Raw genomic sequence first — 15,349 nt, 5'->3', positions numbered from 1 at the left:
AAGAAATTAATTATACCTCACAATAGGGAAAACATCAAAATGAATCATGCATGACTCTTCAGATCCTGAGGTTGGCCCAGCCGAGCCTGTGCTCAGAAGCCCCCCAGCCCTGGCCCCCAGCTGCCCGCACGCCCCCCCTCACCAGCAGGCAGGTCCCCATCCACTCGGACACCAGCACATCCACCTTCTCGGGCAGTACCACGTCCTCCACCTTCTGTTGGAACACGGTGATGATGTCGGCAAAGCCATTCTGCAGGACCAGCTGCCCCGTGTGCTGTGCCATCTCACTGGCCTCCACCGCATACACCTGCAGCAGCAGAAGCACCGTCAGTGCACACCCGGCCTCGGCCCGTCATCTACTCTCCTGAGTCACAACCAGCATACGAGAAATGGTCAATGACACAAGAGGGAAGCAGTATTCCAGACAGCAGAGAAAGCGAGGGCTGGGCCACACCCGCCCCTCCAGGGACACCCAGAAAGGAGCCGCCTCTAACCCTCCCGACTGCCCCCACCTCCTGCACAAGACACAGACGCAGGGCTGCAAGTGGGCGGAAGCCTCGCATGCCCGAGTCGGCTGCCACACGCACAGCAATCTTAATCCATGACCAGCACAGCAAGTTCTGAGCACCCAAGTGACAATGCTGGTCTGTGCCACATCTGAGGCCTGTGAGACAGTTTCAAACCCAGGGTCTCAGGGAAGGGTCTGGTGGGAAGTGCCCAAGTGCTGGGCCCTGGGTCCTGCAGAGCCTGGACTTGGGTGGACACTGTGCTGCGACCCCACCCACTGTGTAAGGAGTCTCCAAGGCTGCAGCTCGGCTCAGCTCAGCACAGCACAGAGGAGTGGGGAGGGGGCCCAGCGTGTGCACCCCTCCCATCCCCGTGGGACCATCCATACCCAAGGCCCAGCACAGACATGTGGGTGCACCTGTTTGTCTACTCAACTGAAATAAATGTCTCACAGAACATACCCCGCCCTGTGCAATTCATGGGATATTTTCTATTCTGCTCTATTCCTGTCTGTGCTGTGACTCATTACGTGGGCACCACAGCCTCTAGCATGCAGTCTCAACACACTGCTGTTTTACCGACCCTGAGCTGCACGTGCAAGGATGCTCACCAACACCACGGAGTCATCAGTGAGCCCTCAACAGCTCAGGGTCACGAGTTAGCACACTCAGAGGCCACCTCGGACATCACCAGCCTTGGCACAAACACCCGGGACGCGTTCGAGACCCCACTCACCGCTTTAGGCCGCGCATAGTGTGCACAGAAGAGACTGATGATCCCAGTCCCACAGCCCACGTCCAGGATGACTTTATCCGTTAGGGATTCTTTATTCTGCAGGATGACACTGTGGTATTTAGTTGTTCGTGGCTGGTCTGCCAACATTTCCAAGTGGAGTTTCTGGAAGAAATGCACATTCAGAATCACTGCCTGGGACCTAGAGCCATGCCAAGTTCTGGACTGAGATGGAGGGTCAGAGCCACAGCTGATAACCCCTGACCCCACCACCCCACATCTAAAAATATGAGCAAAACACAAGAGCAACAGTACTGGCTTCTGGAGTCCCTCAGCTCAGCACAGCACGGCCAGGCGAGCAGACAGGCAAGAGGGAGCACTGTGCACACAGGGGTGCAGTGTCGCCCGGACCACTGAGGCTGGAGGGACCACCGCATCCCAACGAGACTCCCCAGGGCCAGGTGTCCGACTACAGAAAACAGCAATACACCATGAGAGAGGGGCCAGCGTAGGTGGGCAGGGGGTCCCCCAAAGTCCTCTGCACACATGAGCTCACCCCTCCTGTTCTTGGGGAGTGCCCCGAGGGATAAGTGAGAGACCCAGCCTTGTCCTGAGGGAGGAAAATGCCTGAAACCCAAGGACACCTACATGAGAATCAGCCACCCTGAAAGGAGGCAGAGAAAGGCTTGCTCAGGGCAGCCAGCAAAGCCGCGGGCTGGAGGAGAGGCTGCACCCCTCCCACCAGCACTCTCGAGCTGCAGAAGGCCCAGCGTAGAAACAGCATCGCCAGAAAGAAGACCGGCAGCAGCCAGGAGCAGAGCGAGGACCGCGCCCAGACCACACCAGCAGACAGGAGCCTGCACGAGCCCCTCAGAGCCCACATTGGAGCCTCCCAAGACTGCGCAGAATAAAAAACAAAGGGACAGGTGGGAGGAGGTGGGAGGCACAGACAACAAAGCAAGGCCCAACTCTCCTGCCCGGAAGCAAAGGATGGGAAAGGCCTACAGTGCCAACACCAATGGAGACAGAGCTGGAGCAGCTACGTCAGCACCATACAGAACACAGTTCAGAGCAAACCAGATTCCCATCGGTTCACATCAACACAGGAATCAATTCACCCAGAGGACATGATTATTCTAAATATTTCTGTACCTAAAAACAGATCTTCAAAATACATAGAGCAAAACCAATACAGATGCAAGAAGAAACAGATAAATTCACAGTTATCACCAGAGGTTTCAACAGTGTGCTCTCAGTAACCGACTGAAGAAGACAGAAAAATTGGTAAGACTGTGGAAGGCCTGGACATCACTGTCAACCAAGTCAATCTCATTGGTATTTAGACAACACTTCACCCAACCCCTTATAATAGTAATAATAAAAAATATCTAGGAACAAATTGAACAAGAAAAGTGTAAAACCATGTATGATAAAGAGATTATTATCCTTATCTTAAAATGCTAAAAGATATTAAACAAAGCTGAAGTAATGGGAGACTGAGAATCAATGTTATAAAAATGTCACTTCTCCCAAAATTAACATAAACATTCCATGTAGTACCTACTAAAGGAGGAAGCACAACAGAATAATAAAATTAGCTTCAAAACAGTAAGTGCCCAAGGCTAATGAGGAAAATGCTTTAAAAAAAAAAAGAACTGCTGGAGACCTAGCTCTTGCAGATCTACAAAGGTGCAATGATGAAAATGATGAAGCACTGGGAACTGCAGTAAACAGAGCAGTGAAACAGCAGCGATTCTGCAGCAGACCCCTGAAATCCAGAGCACGACAAATGCAGCATTTCACATCAATGGGAAGGGAACCGTCCAGTAACTGAGGCTGGGATCGCTGGATATTTGTGGCATAAATTAGGGCGGAATTTTACATTATTTTTTTACAACGAATAAGTTATAGATTGATTTGAAATCTCACAGTTTAAAATAGGATCAGAAGGCTAGGCGGGGTGCCTCACCCCTGTAATTCCAGCACTTTGGGAAGCTGAGGTGAGAGGGTCCCTTACACCAGGAGTTTGAGGCTACAGTGAACTATGATTGCACCACTGCACCCCAGCCAGTCATACGACAGAGTGTGACACCATTTCTAAAAAACATAAAAAGTAAAAATAACATAGAATCATATCAGTTCTGGAAAAAAAAAGTGTGGGTATTTATAATCTTATAGTGAGGAAGGTTTTTCACAAAGAAAACAAAAAGAAATCACAAATAAAAGAAAAACATATTAGGCTATACAAAGAAAAAAGTTCTATGTGGGAAAAAATTTCACACAGTCACAAAAATTCACAAATTCAGGCTAACACATGAATCAACAAAAATCAAAAGAAAGGGGCAAATAATATGAAAGTTTACAAAAAAAGAAAAATACAAAAGGCCAACAAACACATAAAAGATGATCAATCTTACTTAAAAAATGGAAATCAAAATTAAAAGACGCCATATTCAACCTTTAAGATCAAAGTCCTTTTTCACTTCGATTTGTGGTAGGGAAATGGGCTTTCACACACCGTCAGTGGATCCATGCCATGGTCTGAACTGTCCCCAAAAATCCATGTGCTAAAACTTAATCGCCAGTGTGATGGCACTAAGAGGCCACCTTTGGAGGTTACTATGAAAGGGTTTGTGGTGGAAAAGGCACTCCCAGCCCTCCCACCTTCACTGTGAGGACAGCCATGAGGCGCCATCTTGGACACCAATGCCAGTACCCCCCCAGCCTCCAGAACTGCGAGAAATGAAGCTTTGTTCTTCATAATTTACTCAGTCTAAGGTATTTTGTTAAAGCAGCACAAACTTAAATTACACACTTAGTCGTGTGTAATTAGCAAATCTTTCTGGAGGGCGAATTGGCAACATCCACTTAAGGAAACCACATGTGTACACACACACACCACACACCCCCCCCCAGGAATTTACCCTATAGCAATTCTAAACAGCATTTAACAGGATTATATAGGACTCCATTACAGCATTATTTATCATGATAAAAAGCTGTTAAATAACCACTGTCCAAATAGCAACAGGATCCTTTTAGAGTAACACAATGCTCTGCAGCTGTTATAAACAGTGACAGGTGCCAATATGAGAGATCTTCAAAATAATACAGCTACGTGAAAAGAGCAAGGTGAAGACCTGAGTGTTGGAACAACGCCTTTTCTATACATTAAAAACATAAAATAAATTAGGTGTCACTTGGACTTCATAAGCACAGAGGAATCTGGTGGGCAGTGGTTCTTTGAGCTGAGAGGCGGCAGAGCTGGGAGGTTGGCATTGGCTTTTCATTATGTATCTTTCCTTAATGGATAGAAATCACTAACCATGTACAGACATGAATAGTTTTTAACACTTCTAACTGTGAAATATGGCATGCCTACAAAAAAGTGCAATAAAAAGCAATAAAAAGTATCTGCACAGTTTATTAAGTATAGTTGTATAGCAAACACCTCTATAGCCAAACAACTCTGTATCTATATCCAACCCCAGAACACTGCCAGCACGTCAGAACTTCTGACTCAGCCACGCTGGTCCCAGAGCCTCCCCCACCAGCACGTAACCTCCAACCAACTCTCAGGGGAGCCACTCCCGCCCTCAGTCTCACCACCCAGGCGCACTCACAAACAGTACCTTCTGGCCAAGCACGATGGTTCATGCTTGTAATTCCAGCCCTTTGGGAGGCTGAGACAGGAGGATCACTTGAAGCCAGGAGTTTGAGACCAGTCTGGCCAACATAGTGAAACCCCCTCCATTAAAAATACAAAAATTAGCCAGGCATGGTGGCACGCACCTGTAGTCCCAGGTACACAGGAGGCTGTGGCAAGAGAATTGTTTGAACCCAGGAGGCAGAGGCTGCGGTGAACTGAGATCCCGCCACGGCACTCCAGCCTGGGTAACAGAGCAAAACTCTGTCTCAAAACAAACAAACAAAAAACCTTCTAATGTGGCCTCTTAACTTTATATAATTGAGTCAAACGTTACAGATTCTTTGCCCTATTCCTTCTTTCACCTAACATTATTTTTATAACATTCACCCTGCAAGTAACTGTTTTCATCTAGTTTTAAAATGTAACCAGAGATTGTTGCCTAGACCATCAGGTTATAGGCAATTTCTCTATGGTGGGGAAAAAAAATTCAGTAAGCTGTTTAGAAGTTGGGCTTTTATTATTTTTTAAGGGACAGAGTCTGGTTCAATCACCCAGGCTCGAGTGCAGTAGCGCAATCATAGCTCACTGCAGCCTTGAACTCCTGGCTTCAAGTGATGCTCTGATCTTAGTTTCCCAAAGTCCTGCGATTACAGGCATGAGCCACCACACCTGACCTAAGTATTATTCGTCACAGATTTATAGAATTATTTCTTTTTTTTTTTCTTTTTGAGACAGGCTCTCGCTCTGTAGCCCAGGCTGAAGTGCTACGGCACCATCATGGCTCACTGCAGCCTCAGCCTCCAAGGCTTAAGCCATCCTCCCACTTCAGCCTCTTGAGTAGCTGGGACTACAGGCATGCATCACCATGCCCAGCTAATTATATATATATAGTTTTTTGTAGAGACAAATTATATTTTTTATTTTTTCTCACTATGCCGTCAGGCTGGTCTTAAACACTTGGCCTCAAGCGATCCTCTTGCCTTGGCCTCCCAAAGCGTAGGGATTGCAGGTGTCAGCCACCACGCCCAGTCTAATTTCATTTTTAAAGTAAAATTTACTACTTTAAAAAAAAATGCTGAGAGAACATGCACATAATCTCACTGCTCAAAATCGTATCTCTAAGCCAGGGGTCAGCAAACTAAGCCACGGGCCAAATCTAGCCCACCACCTGTTTTTGGATGGCCTGCAAACTAACAATGGTTTTTACACTTTTAAATCATTCAATCAAAAGAATAATTTGTGACACATGAAAACTGTATAGTATAAATTCAAATTTCAGGGTCCATAAATGAAGTTTTATTGGAACACAACCCTGTACACTTTGTGTGTCATCCACAGTGGCTTCCACACAACCATGTCAGAGCTGAGTAGCTGCAACAGAGACGCTCTGGCCTGCAAGACTATGGACCTGCTCTGAACGATGCAGTAGGAACTAAAGCTAGAGAGAACCCACCGCCTGGCCAGCTGAACAGGGAATTAAAAAAACGATACCAGAGTTCCGTAGCTGCCGAAGTACTCTTCATCCTGCCACGTGTCTTCAGGGTCGTACTCATCCATCTGCTTCCCCACATGGTTTGCCGGAATGTACCCACAGTAGCCCGCACGCTCGCCCCACCACCAATCAGCAGTGGTTTGTCTCAGGATAAGAATTTTTTCTCCTCTCAAAAAACTGAGCTGGAAAAAAAAAAAGTTAAAATTCAATTCAATAAGAAAACCAGTCATTGGTATTTCAAGTGTGGCTCAGTAATAAATCCCACCGATGGTGACAAAATCACAGAGATTTCAAACAGGAGTCAGTGGGTAATGACAGCAACTAAGAACGTTTGCAAGTGACACCACAACTTAGCGATACCTCTGGAACATCTACCTGAAAGGAGGGCACAGCTTAACTGATATTTTTTTTAAAAAGGAGTAAACCTTTTCAAATGGCTTAGGAGAGAATTTCTCAACAGCCTCTTCCTTGTAACTCAACTATGCCAACTGACTTACTGGAGGCTTAGGCTAAGAAATTCCTGTCACAAAGTAAACGAAGCTACATCCAAGGAGATATAGCTTGATATATTTGGTAGCCTTACTTTTCATCAACTGGGTGGGTTCTAAATTCCAAGGAGAAAGCATAACAGGTGCTTCTGCCCCTGGCTGAGGGTCCCCACTCCACACCTGGTATTTTCACATGTGCTTGGGGCAGTACCGGTTAGGCTGTGAGCTTCACACCCAGGTCTTGTGTGGCCCTAAGCATCTGAATACTTCTTCATGTAACTTTGATATGACGTCTGCAAAATTTATCTCATTTTGCCACTGAACATGCTGAAAACCACAAAGCACTGGCCACCACGCATGGCTACCTGGGTCTCATCAGTGGCAGCATAGTCTGCGATGGCCACGAACTCCTCTGGCTGGACTCCCTCCTGCAGGAGACCGGCCTCACTGTACTCAGCAGGCGCTTCTTCCTGCTCAAAAACAAGGAAAGGGTGAGGAGAGGACGTAGGAGCTTTTTTTTTTTTTTTGGCTATGTTATTAGGAGGGTTTCAAATTTCAAATACAGATTCATGTGTCGAAGTATTTATTATACAAACCATTTGGATCATCTTTACTACTATAATCAAAGGCTGTCACCTTCACTCTAAATTTCTTTTATAAAAAAAAATGAGTTGGACCCTAAAAGAGAATATCAAAGCAAGAAGTCAGAAACAGGCACTGCCAGTGTCTATCTGGTGAGGAGCCCTTGTCCTTCACCGGTTATGCTTCCTGAACGTGATCATCAACCCCACGACGAGAAACCAGTGTGAGGACAGAGCCGGGGGCCCAGCGTCCCAGGCAGGCACAGCCAGGGGACTGTGGAAAGAGCTGATGGCAGGGCACAAACTTCCATGAGGCAGCAGAGCCCAGCTTGGACCCACACAGTTCCTTGGAGCCTCCCCCAACCCCTCCTTTTTTTTTTTTTTTTTTTTTTTGAGACTGAGTCTAGTTCTGTTGCCCAGGCTGGCATGATCTCAGCTCAGTGCAACCTCTACTGCCTCCCAGGTTCAGGCGATTCTGATGCCTCAGCCTCCCAAGTAGCTGGGACTACAGGTGTGCATCACTACACCCAGCTAATTTTTTGTATTTTTAGTAGAGATGGGGTTTTGCCATGTTGCCGAGGTTGGCCTCGAAATCCTGGGCTCAGACAATCCACCTGCCTCATTTTCCCAAAGTGCTAGGACTACAGGCATGAGTCACCATGCCTGGCCGTCCACTTTATACAAGAATAAGTTTGCCTGGAAGACACCACTGCAGAGGGCAGAACCTCAAATCACACACTCCAGTTCAATGAATCAACCCTGTCTCAACACAAACACTTTAAACACATTTTCCTAAACATAAAAGTAATTCGTGTTTACTTTAGAAAATGTGTGAAAACACCAAGTACACAGAAGAAAATTTCACTGTAATTTCACTCACTGATCACAGATAATAACAGACAGCACACTGGTATTTATACTTTCAGACTTTTAAAAAAGTGGACATGTAACACGAGTACAAAGCGTTCACTGGGTTCACACAATAAGCCTGTGACCTATGGTTTTCACTCTATAAACTCTGAACATTTTTCGTATTAAATATACTTCTAACACTATTAAGTATCTGTCGAGTATTCCAGTCTATGAATTATCATGACTTACCTATCCAGTTTCCTAGTCTCGTACATTTGGACTTCTCAGTTTTTACTATTCTAAATTATGTTAAGATGAACTTCCTTCAACATAAATCATTCTGCGTGTACCTGAATCTTCTTAGGGTAAGTTTCTGAACATGAACTTGATGGACCGAGACTATACGTACACCTCCCCAGTTCAAGCAATTCACGTGCCTCAGCCTCCCGAGAGGTGGGACTACAGGTGTGTGTCACTATGCCTGGCTAATTTTTGCATTTTTGGTAGAAATGGATGGGGTTTTGTAATGTTGGCCAGGCTGGTCTCGAACTCCTGACTTCAAGTGGTCTGCCCACCTCAGCTTCCCAAAGTGCTGGCATTACAGGCGTGGGCCACCAAGCCTGAACTGCACTTTGCTTTTCTTACACAATACCTTCTGGAAAAACTCTCCAACTGTCAGAACCCTGATTTATTACTTTCAATGGCTACACGATATTCCATAGCAGGAACTTCGCTTGATTCTTCAGCCATCCCCCATTGACAGACTTTGTCTTGGGATCCAGTTTTCTACCACCATAACTGATGCTGCAACAAAAGATAAGCTTATCTGATGACATTTTATTTCTGCGGGATAGATTGCCAAGGCTGAAGAATACTTTTTTTTTTTTTTTTAGATGAGGTCACCCTCTGTCACCCAGGCTAGAGTGCAGTGACACGATCCTGGCTCATGGCAATCTCCACCTCCCAAGCTAAAGCAATCCTTCTACCTCAGCCTCTCAAGTAGCTGGGACTACTCTTCGTATAATGTAGATCCGATTTGACATCTCAAGAAATTTTTTTACAAACATATTGTTTTCCCAGTTATCTTGTTTAGGATCAGCAACTTCAAGAGTCAGGTCAACAGAAATTTTCCAAACTGAAGCACAAAAAGAAAAACAAACAAAAACCAAATAAGAATAGAGCATGAGACATGTCAAACCGCAGCAAAAATTCTAACTTATGTTTACATGGTGACTGCAAAAAAGAAGAGAGAGGATGAGGCAGAAAAAAAATAAATGAAGAGATAATGGTGGAGATATTTCCAAAATTAACAAAAAAAAGATCATCAAGGCCAAAGTGGGTAGGTCACCTGAGGTCAGAAGTTTGAGACCAGCCTGGTGAACATGGTGCAACCCCGTCTCTACTAAAAATGCAAAAAATTAGCCAGGCGTGGTTACTCGTGTCTGTCATCCCAGCCACTTGGAAGGCTGAGGCAGGAGAATCGCTTGAACCCAGGAGGTGGAAGTTACAGTGAACTGAGATCACACCACTGCACTCCAGCCTGGGTGACAGAGCGAGACTTCGTGTCAAAACAAAACAAAACAAAACAAACAAAAACTCATTAACTCACAGATTCAAGAAGCTCAACTAATCCTAAGTGGGAAAAACAAGAAGAAAACTGGTAAAAAACCCCAAAATGAGAAAAATCCTAAATGCAGCCAATGTGAAAAAGGAATACATTACATTTAGCGGAACAACAGTAAAATATTGCTGACTTCTCATCAGAAACAGAGGCCAGAAGACAGTAAAATGGCATCTTTAAAGTGTTAAATAAAAACTGCAAACCTAAAATCCCAAATCAAGCTATTCTTCAAAAATGTAGGCAAAACACATTTCATAGTTTGACACAGCAGACTCACACTAGTAAATATAAACATACAGCTGTCAGGTTGAAGGGAAATGATCCTACATGAAAACACAGAAGGCAGGAAAAAAGGAAAGATCTCAAAAAAGGCAAATAATATGTGGGGAAACATAAAAGACTATTTAACTTTATTAAAAAAAGACTCAACAATGACAATTTATTGTGGGGTTTACAACATATGTAAAATTAAAATGATACATCAACAGTACAAAAATATGGGTGCTCGTAAATGAAACTAACTTATAAGGTCTTTACCTTATGAAGCGGTTGAAAAAAAAGACTGAAATTGAGAGGATGCATATTGCAATTTCTTTGGAAAACACTAAAATAATATGAAAAGATACAGCTAACAAGCTAGTAAAGGAGGTAATGTGGAATTATAGAAAATATTTATTAATCCACAAGAGGGCAGGAATGCAGACATGCACAAAAAAGAAATGTGACAAACATAAAACAAAGAGCAAGATGTTACACTTAATCATATTAGTCATTACATTAAATGTTAATAGACTACTCCAATTAAGAGGCAGAAATTGTGTTTAACAGAGCGACAAAAAAAAGACCTAAGAGCTAGACCCGACTAGCTCTTTACAAGAAAAATGCTTTAAACATAAGGACTGGAGGGAAAAAAAAAAAAATACACACACACACACACACTCTTTATTATTATAAAAATATTTTTATATTTATTATATAGAAAATAAAGTATATTATTATAGAAAATACTCTATTTTCTAAAATTTCCCTAAGAATGGGAATATTTCCCTATGCCAGGAGCATGACTCACAAGGCAGCAATGCCCTCTGCTTGCTCTCCACCCCATCACTGATCCACCCAGCCCAGGCAACCCTTACTAATCCCCTGGTGTGCGGCCTTCCACACCCCCACCATGCCCATGTCATACACAAACCCCTGTGTACACACATACATACACACACACACACATGCACACACACACACACCCAGGCTCTTTCTTTGCTTGGCTTTTTTTTTTTTTTTTTGAGATGGAGTCTCGCTCTGTCACCCAGGCTGGAGTGCTATAATAATATAGCCGGTATAGCTATATTAACACTAAAAAAAGGTACATGCAAGAAAAGAAGTATTTATTAACAGGTAAAAAGACAGATATTTTATAAAAAATAAGGTCGATTAATCTGGAAAATAAAACCTATACTAAATATATACACCCAATAACAGGGACTCAAAATATACAAAGCAAAAAGTGATAGAACCAAAAGGAAAAATAGATATATCTACAATCATAGTGGAGAATTTTTAGTAACTGACAGAAAATGGCAAAAAAAAAAAATCAGAAAAGACATAGAGTTTTGAACAATACTAATAACACATTTGATCTTAATGGCATGTATAGAATGCTATACTCAACAACTGCAGAATACATAGTCTTTGCAAGTACTCATGGAACATTCACCAAAATATTCCATATGATTAGAATATAAAGCAGGTATGAATAAATTTCAAAAGACTGAAATTATAGAGGATGTTATGTTCTCTAACCAAGCTAATTAAAGCAAAATTAAATAAGAAAAAGTAAAATTTCCAAAATGTTTAGAAACTGGTCAACATACTTTCAAATAGTCCAGAAAATTTCTAATTTCCACTGAATATATTAGAAAATATTTTGAATAATGAAAATGCAATGCATTTAAATATGTGACGTATAACTACAGCAGTGATTAGAGGAAAGTCATAGCTTTAAAGACTATTAAAGAAAGGTTTAAAATCAATTATCTAAGCTTCTCTCTCAGATGCTACAAAAATTAACCCAAATACAACAGAAGGAAATAAAGACAAAAGCAGAAATCAATGAAATAGAAAAACAGAGAAATCAACACAGATAAAATTGGTTCTTTATAAAAATAAAATTGATAAAACCCTAAAAAAAAGACTGATCAAGTGGGAAAAAAGGAGATAAAATACAAATTACCATTATCAGACATCTATTCTATAATGGAGGGTAGTATTAACAGGATGAACACAAGTATTACTGAAGTACCACCATGACCCTTAAGTAGTCAGCAAAATTAAAGTAACAAGATACCATTTTTTAACCCATGAGACTGACCAAAACTTAAAAGTCTGATGCTGTCAAGTGTTAGCAAGCACTATTGTGGGCTACTGACCTGTGAACTAGTAAAGTCATTGTGGGAAACAACTGATCATTACCCAGTAAAACTGAAACTTGCGGTCCTTTGCACCCTGCAATGCCATTATTGGAGCACAGAGGCATGGAGAAGGACGGTCACTACAGCATTGTTTGAAATAGAAAAAACTAGAAACAACTTAAGTGTCCAACAAAAGGGGAATAAGTAAAATGGGGTATATGCCTACTGTATAGCAGTGAGATTGCAACAGGCCCATACACATAATTACAGCTAGGATACTTTATACTTTCAGAGAAGAAATACACTACAGGAGCACCCTACAGTGGCAGGATTGAACCAGCATTACACACATATCAACAAGGACAAATTCCCCAAAGGTAAAGTTAAATGAATAGGCAAGCTACAGGTGACACTGAGAGTATGACACCACTTATGGAAACTCTAAAAAGCACACACAAACAATATTGTATGTCATTCAAGGATATCTATATAAGCCACAGAGGTATAAAAAATGGTGCAGTGACACAAAACAGATTCAGGATTCACAGTAGTGTTTGCCTCTAGAAAGAGAAGAGGAAAAATAGGACTGACATTGGGGAACAAACTTTATCTAGAGGGTTGCTTTTTCTTTTTTAAGATATGAAGTCTCACTTTATTGGCCAGGCTGGAATGCAGTGGCTATTCACAGACACAATCAGAATACACAACACCCTCAAACTCCTAGCCCCAAGTGATCCCCCCGCTTCAGCCTCCTGAGTAGCTGAACTACAGACACATCCGACAGTATTTTTATTTTATAAATATATATATATAACCTAATGTACACTGTTTAATGCACTTGATGTTTACAATATCATTCTGGAAATGTCCTAATATTTGTTAAATTTATCAAAAGAAAAATAAGATGTCCACGGAATTAAAACATTTTATGAATAATTAAAGAAATCAATGAAAGATGCTGACTATAAATAAAATTCCTATATATAAAAACCCAAATGAAAACAGATCATTGGAATGAAAGAGAAAAAAAAGAAAATATTAAAATTGACATAACAGATAAAGAAATGTTTAAAAATAGTATCTATTATTCAGTTGGTGAGTTTTACACAATCAACATTCCTTAAAATTTGAGGGTTTTTTTTACTGCTAACTTGAACAAAACTACATGAGTACCCTAGGCAGAAGCAGTATGAATACATAAATCTTTTCTAATGTGTCCAACTTGCCTTCAATATATTGCTGGTATTATGCCTGAAACTGTATTGAACAGCTCAGAAAATACGCTTGCTTTGCCATTTCACATATCAAAAATGGAACCCTAAATGATGGTGATGTTTAGGGCCTAAGTATTTCCTTAGAAGTGTTATGGTGCCCAATGCAGGATGTCACCTTAGAGACACTGTGTTTCCTCTGCCTCACAATCTTCACATTTAAGCATTCTACTGCTGGTGGCCACCTTCCAAGGCACAAGTCAAGCTCCACCATATCTGTGAGCTGACACTTAGCTCTCTGTAATGTTCACATTCATTAAACACAGATTTTTAGGAACTGGAACCGAAATTACCTGCGATTCACTTCTGGGACAGTCACCTGATGTTGCCATAGTTCTGTTAGGCTCTGCCTCATAACTGCTGCTTTATTTCATTTTCTTCTCCATTTCTACTTTTAAAAAGAGAAGGAGACACAAAGTACTTGTTATATTGCTTAATAATTAAGTTCCCTTAACTTCTAAGGGGCATGATAAATGTCGTCTACCAAATAGAAGTAAAATGTGTATGTGTAAAGAATAGTATAGAAATGAAAATTTACAATTCTTTACAGAGACAAAAGCATTTAAAAATCATAAACTTCAAATAGTGTGTTTTCTTCACTAGTCTGAAAGGTGTTAATCTTATTCATTTGCTGAAGCCTGTTAGTTTCTGTTAGATCAGGTGTCGACTTAAGGCAATAAATCAGTATTCATTCATTTCTTAGAACTGTGATAGCTTTAATTCCAATTAAAAGTCCCTACCCGGGACTTTACAGTGTTTCCACTAACAGGAACCAAAGTCTGCATCTTCCAGTCTTTTCCTTCTTCTCAATTCTTATTTTTCCAGTGACAGTGTAATCCACACTCTGCTCTGGGATCAATGTGTTTTTTCAATTGCATAGCAATTCTTTGTTTAAAATGCATGCTTCACTTCTAAATCCAGACTTGAAGCTTATTTTTGTGATATTCGTAGTTACAAATGCTTACTGATTTACATAATTACATTTTCACTGGAAAACCTGGGTCCAAATTGGGAAGGGGTCGGAGAGGAGGCCGGGGTGCGTGCAGGATCCAGCTCTCCTAAGACGCCCTCGGAAGGAACAGGATCATGGAGGGTGGGAACAAGTGGCCAATGAAGGGGGGTGAGAAGGGGGCAGGAAGCGAGGGGGCCGCGCGTAGACGCAGGGGCACGAGAGGGTCAGGCTGGGCGAGCGTCGCGAGCTACGGGACAGGGGCCGTCAGGCAGGTGGGCGTGGTCGCGAAGGGCGTGGCAGAGATGGCGGGGTGGGCGTGGCCGCAGAGGGCGAGGCCATGGAAGGCGCTGGATGGTGGGAGTGGCCGGGAAGGGGCGCGGCGCTCAGGGACGGCTGTGACGGGGACCCAGCGCCCGTTACGACGCCAGGGCAGGTGGCAGAGATCGCGAAGGCGCTCGGAGGCCCCAAAAGGGGGCGGAGGCCTCTGTCCGCCAGCGACGCACACGCAGTGCGAGGACGCCTCAGCTGGCCTGTCCTTCCTTACGTGCAGTCCAGTCACCTGAGCGGCCCATCAGGACACCTACCTCAGCCGCGTTTCTCCGCTGAGTTCCGCGTCCACACCGCCAGCGCGGAGGGACGGACGGTCTTTTCCAGGAGCCTGAGCCAACGCCCTCAACCCGCGCAAGCGCAGTGCACGCAGGCCGTCAGCCGAGAAGTCCCGCCCAGTGTCCGGCGCCCCGCGCAGGCGCAGTGCTCAGACGGCCCCCCTTCCAGGGGAGCCGAGCCACCGCCCTCG

General features: G+C 43.3%; 1 protein-coding gene across 3 annotated transcripts in view; it reads right to left on the bottom strand.

Moving 5' to 3' along the window:
• The window catches only part of LOC105472466 (protein arginine methyltransferase 2), a 31,101-nt gene extending 15,816 nt beyond the window's left edge, over positions 1–15,285 (bottom strand). For 2 of the 3 annotated variants that reach the window (XM_011725703.2, XM_011725705.2), the window contains exons 1-6: positions 15,138–15,285; positions 13,895–13,989; positions 7,234–7,338; positions 6,380–6,562; positions 1,243–1,404; positions 143–307 (exon numbers count right to left, since the gene is read on the bottom strand). In XM_011725703.2, coding sequence (XP_011724005.1) covers positions 143–307; positions 1,243–1,404; positions 6,380–6,562; positions 7,234–7,338; positions 13,895–13,933 — 654 coding nt within the window. In that variant the 5' untranslated portion in view covers positions 13,934–13,989; positions 15,138–15,285. Of the gene's footprint in view, positions 1–142; positions 308–1,242; positions 1,405–6,379; positions 6,563–7,233; positions 7,339–13,894; positions 13,993–15,137 lie in introns of all 3 variants that reach the window. The other variant, XM_011725704.3, reaches the window with a different exon arrangement.
• Positions 15,286–15,349: the final 64 nt, after the last annotated feature.

Source organism: Macaca nemestrina, chromosome 4 (genome assembly GCF_043159975.1).
Source record: "Macaca nemestrina isolate mMacNem1 chromosome 4, mMacNem.hap1, whole genome shotgun sequence".
In the NCBI taxonomy this organism is placed as follows: domain Eukaryota; kingdom Metazoa; phylum Chordata; class Mammalia; order Primates; family Cercopithecidae; genus Macaca; species Macaca nemestrina.
The sequence above is the reverse complement of the archived record's forward strand: the minus strand, read 5'-3'. Positions and strand labels throughout refer to the sequence as shown.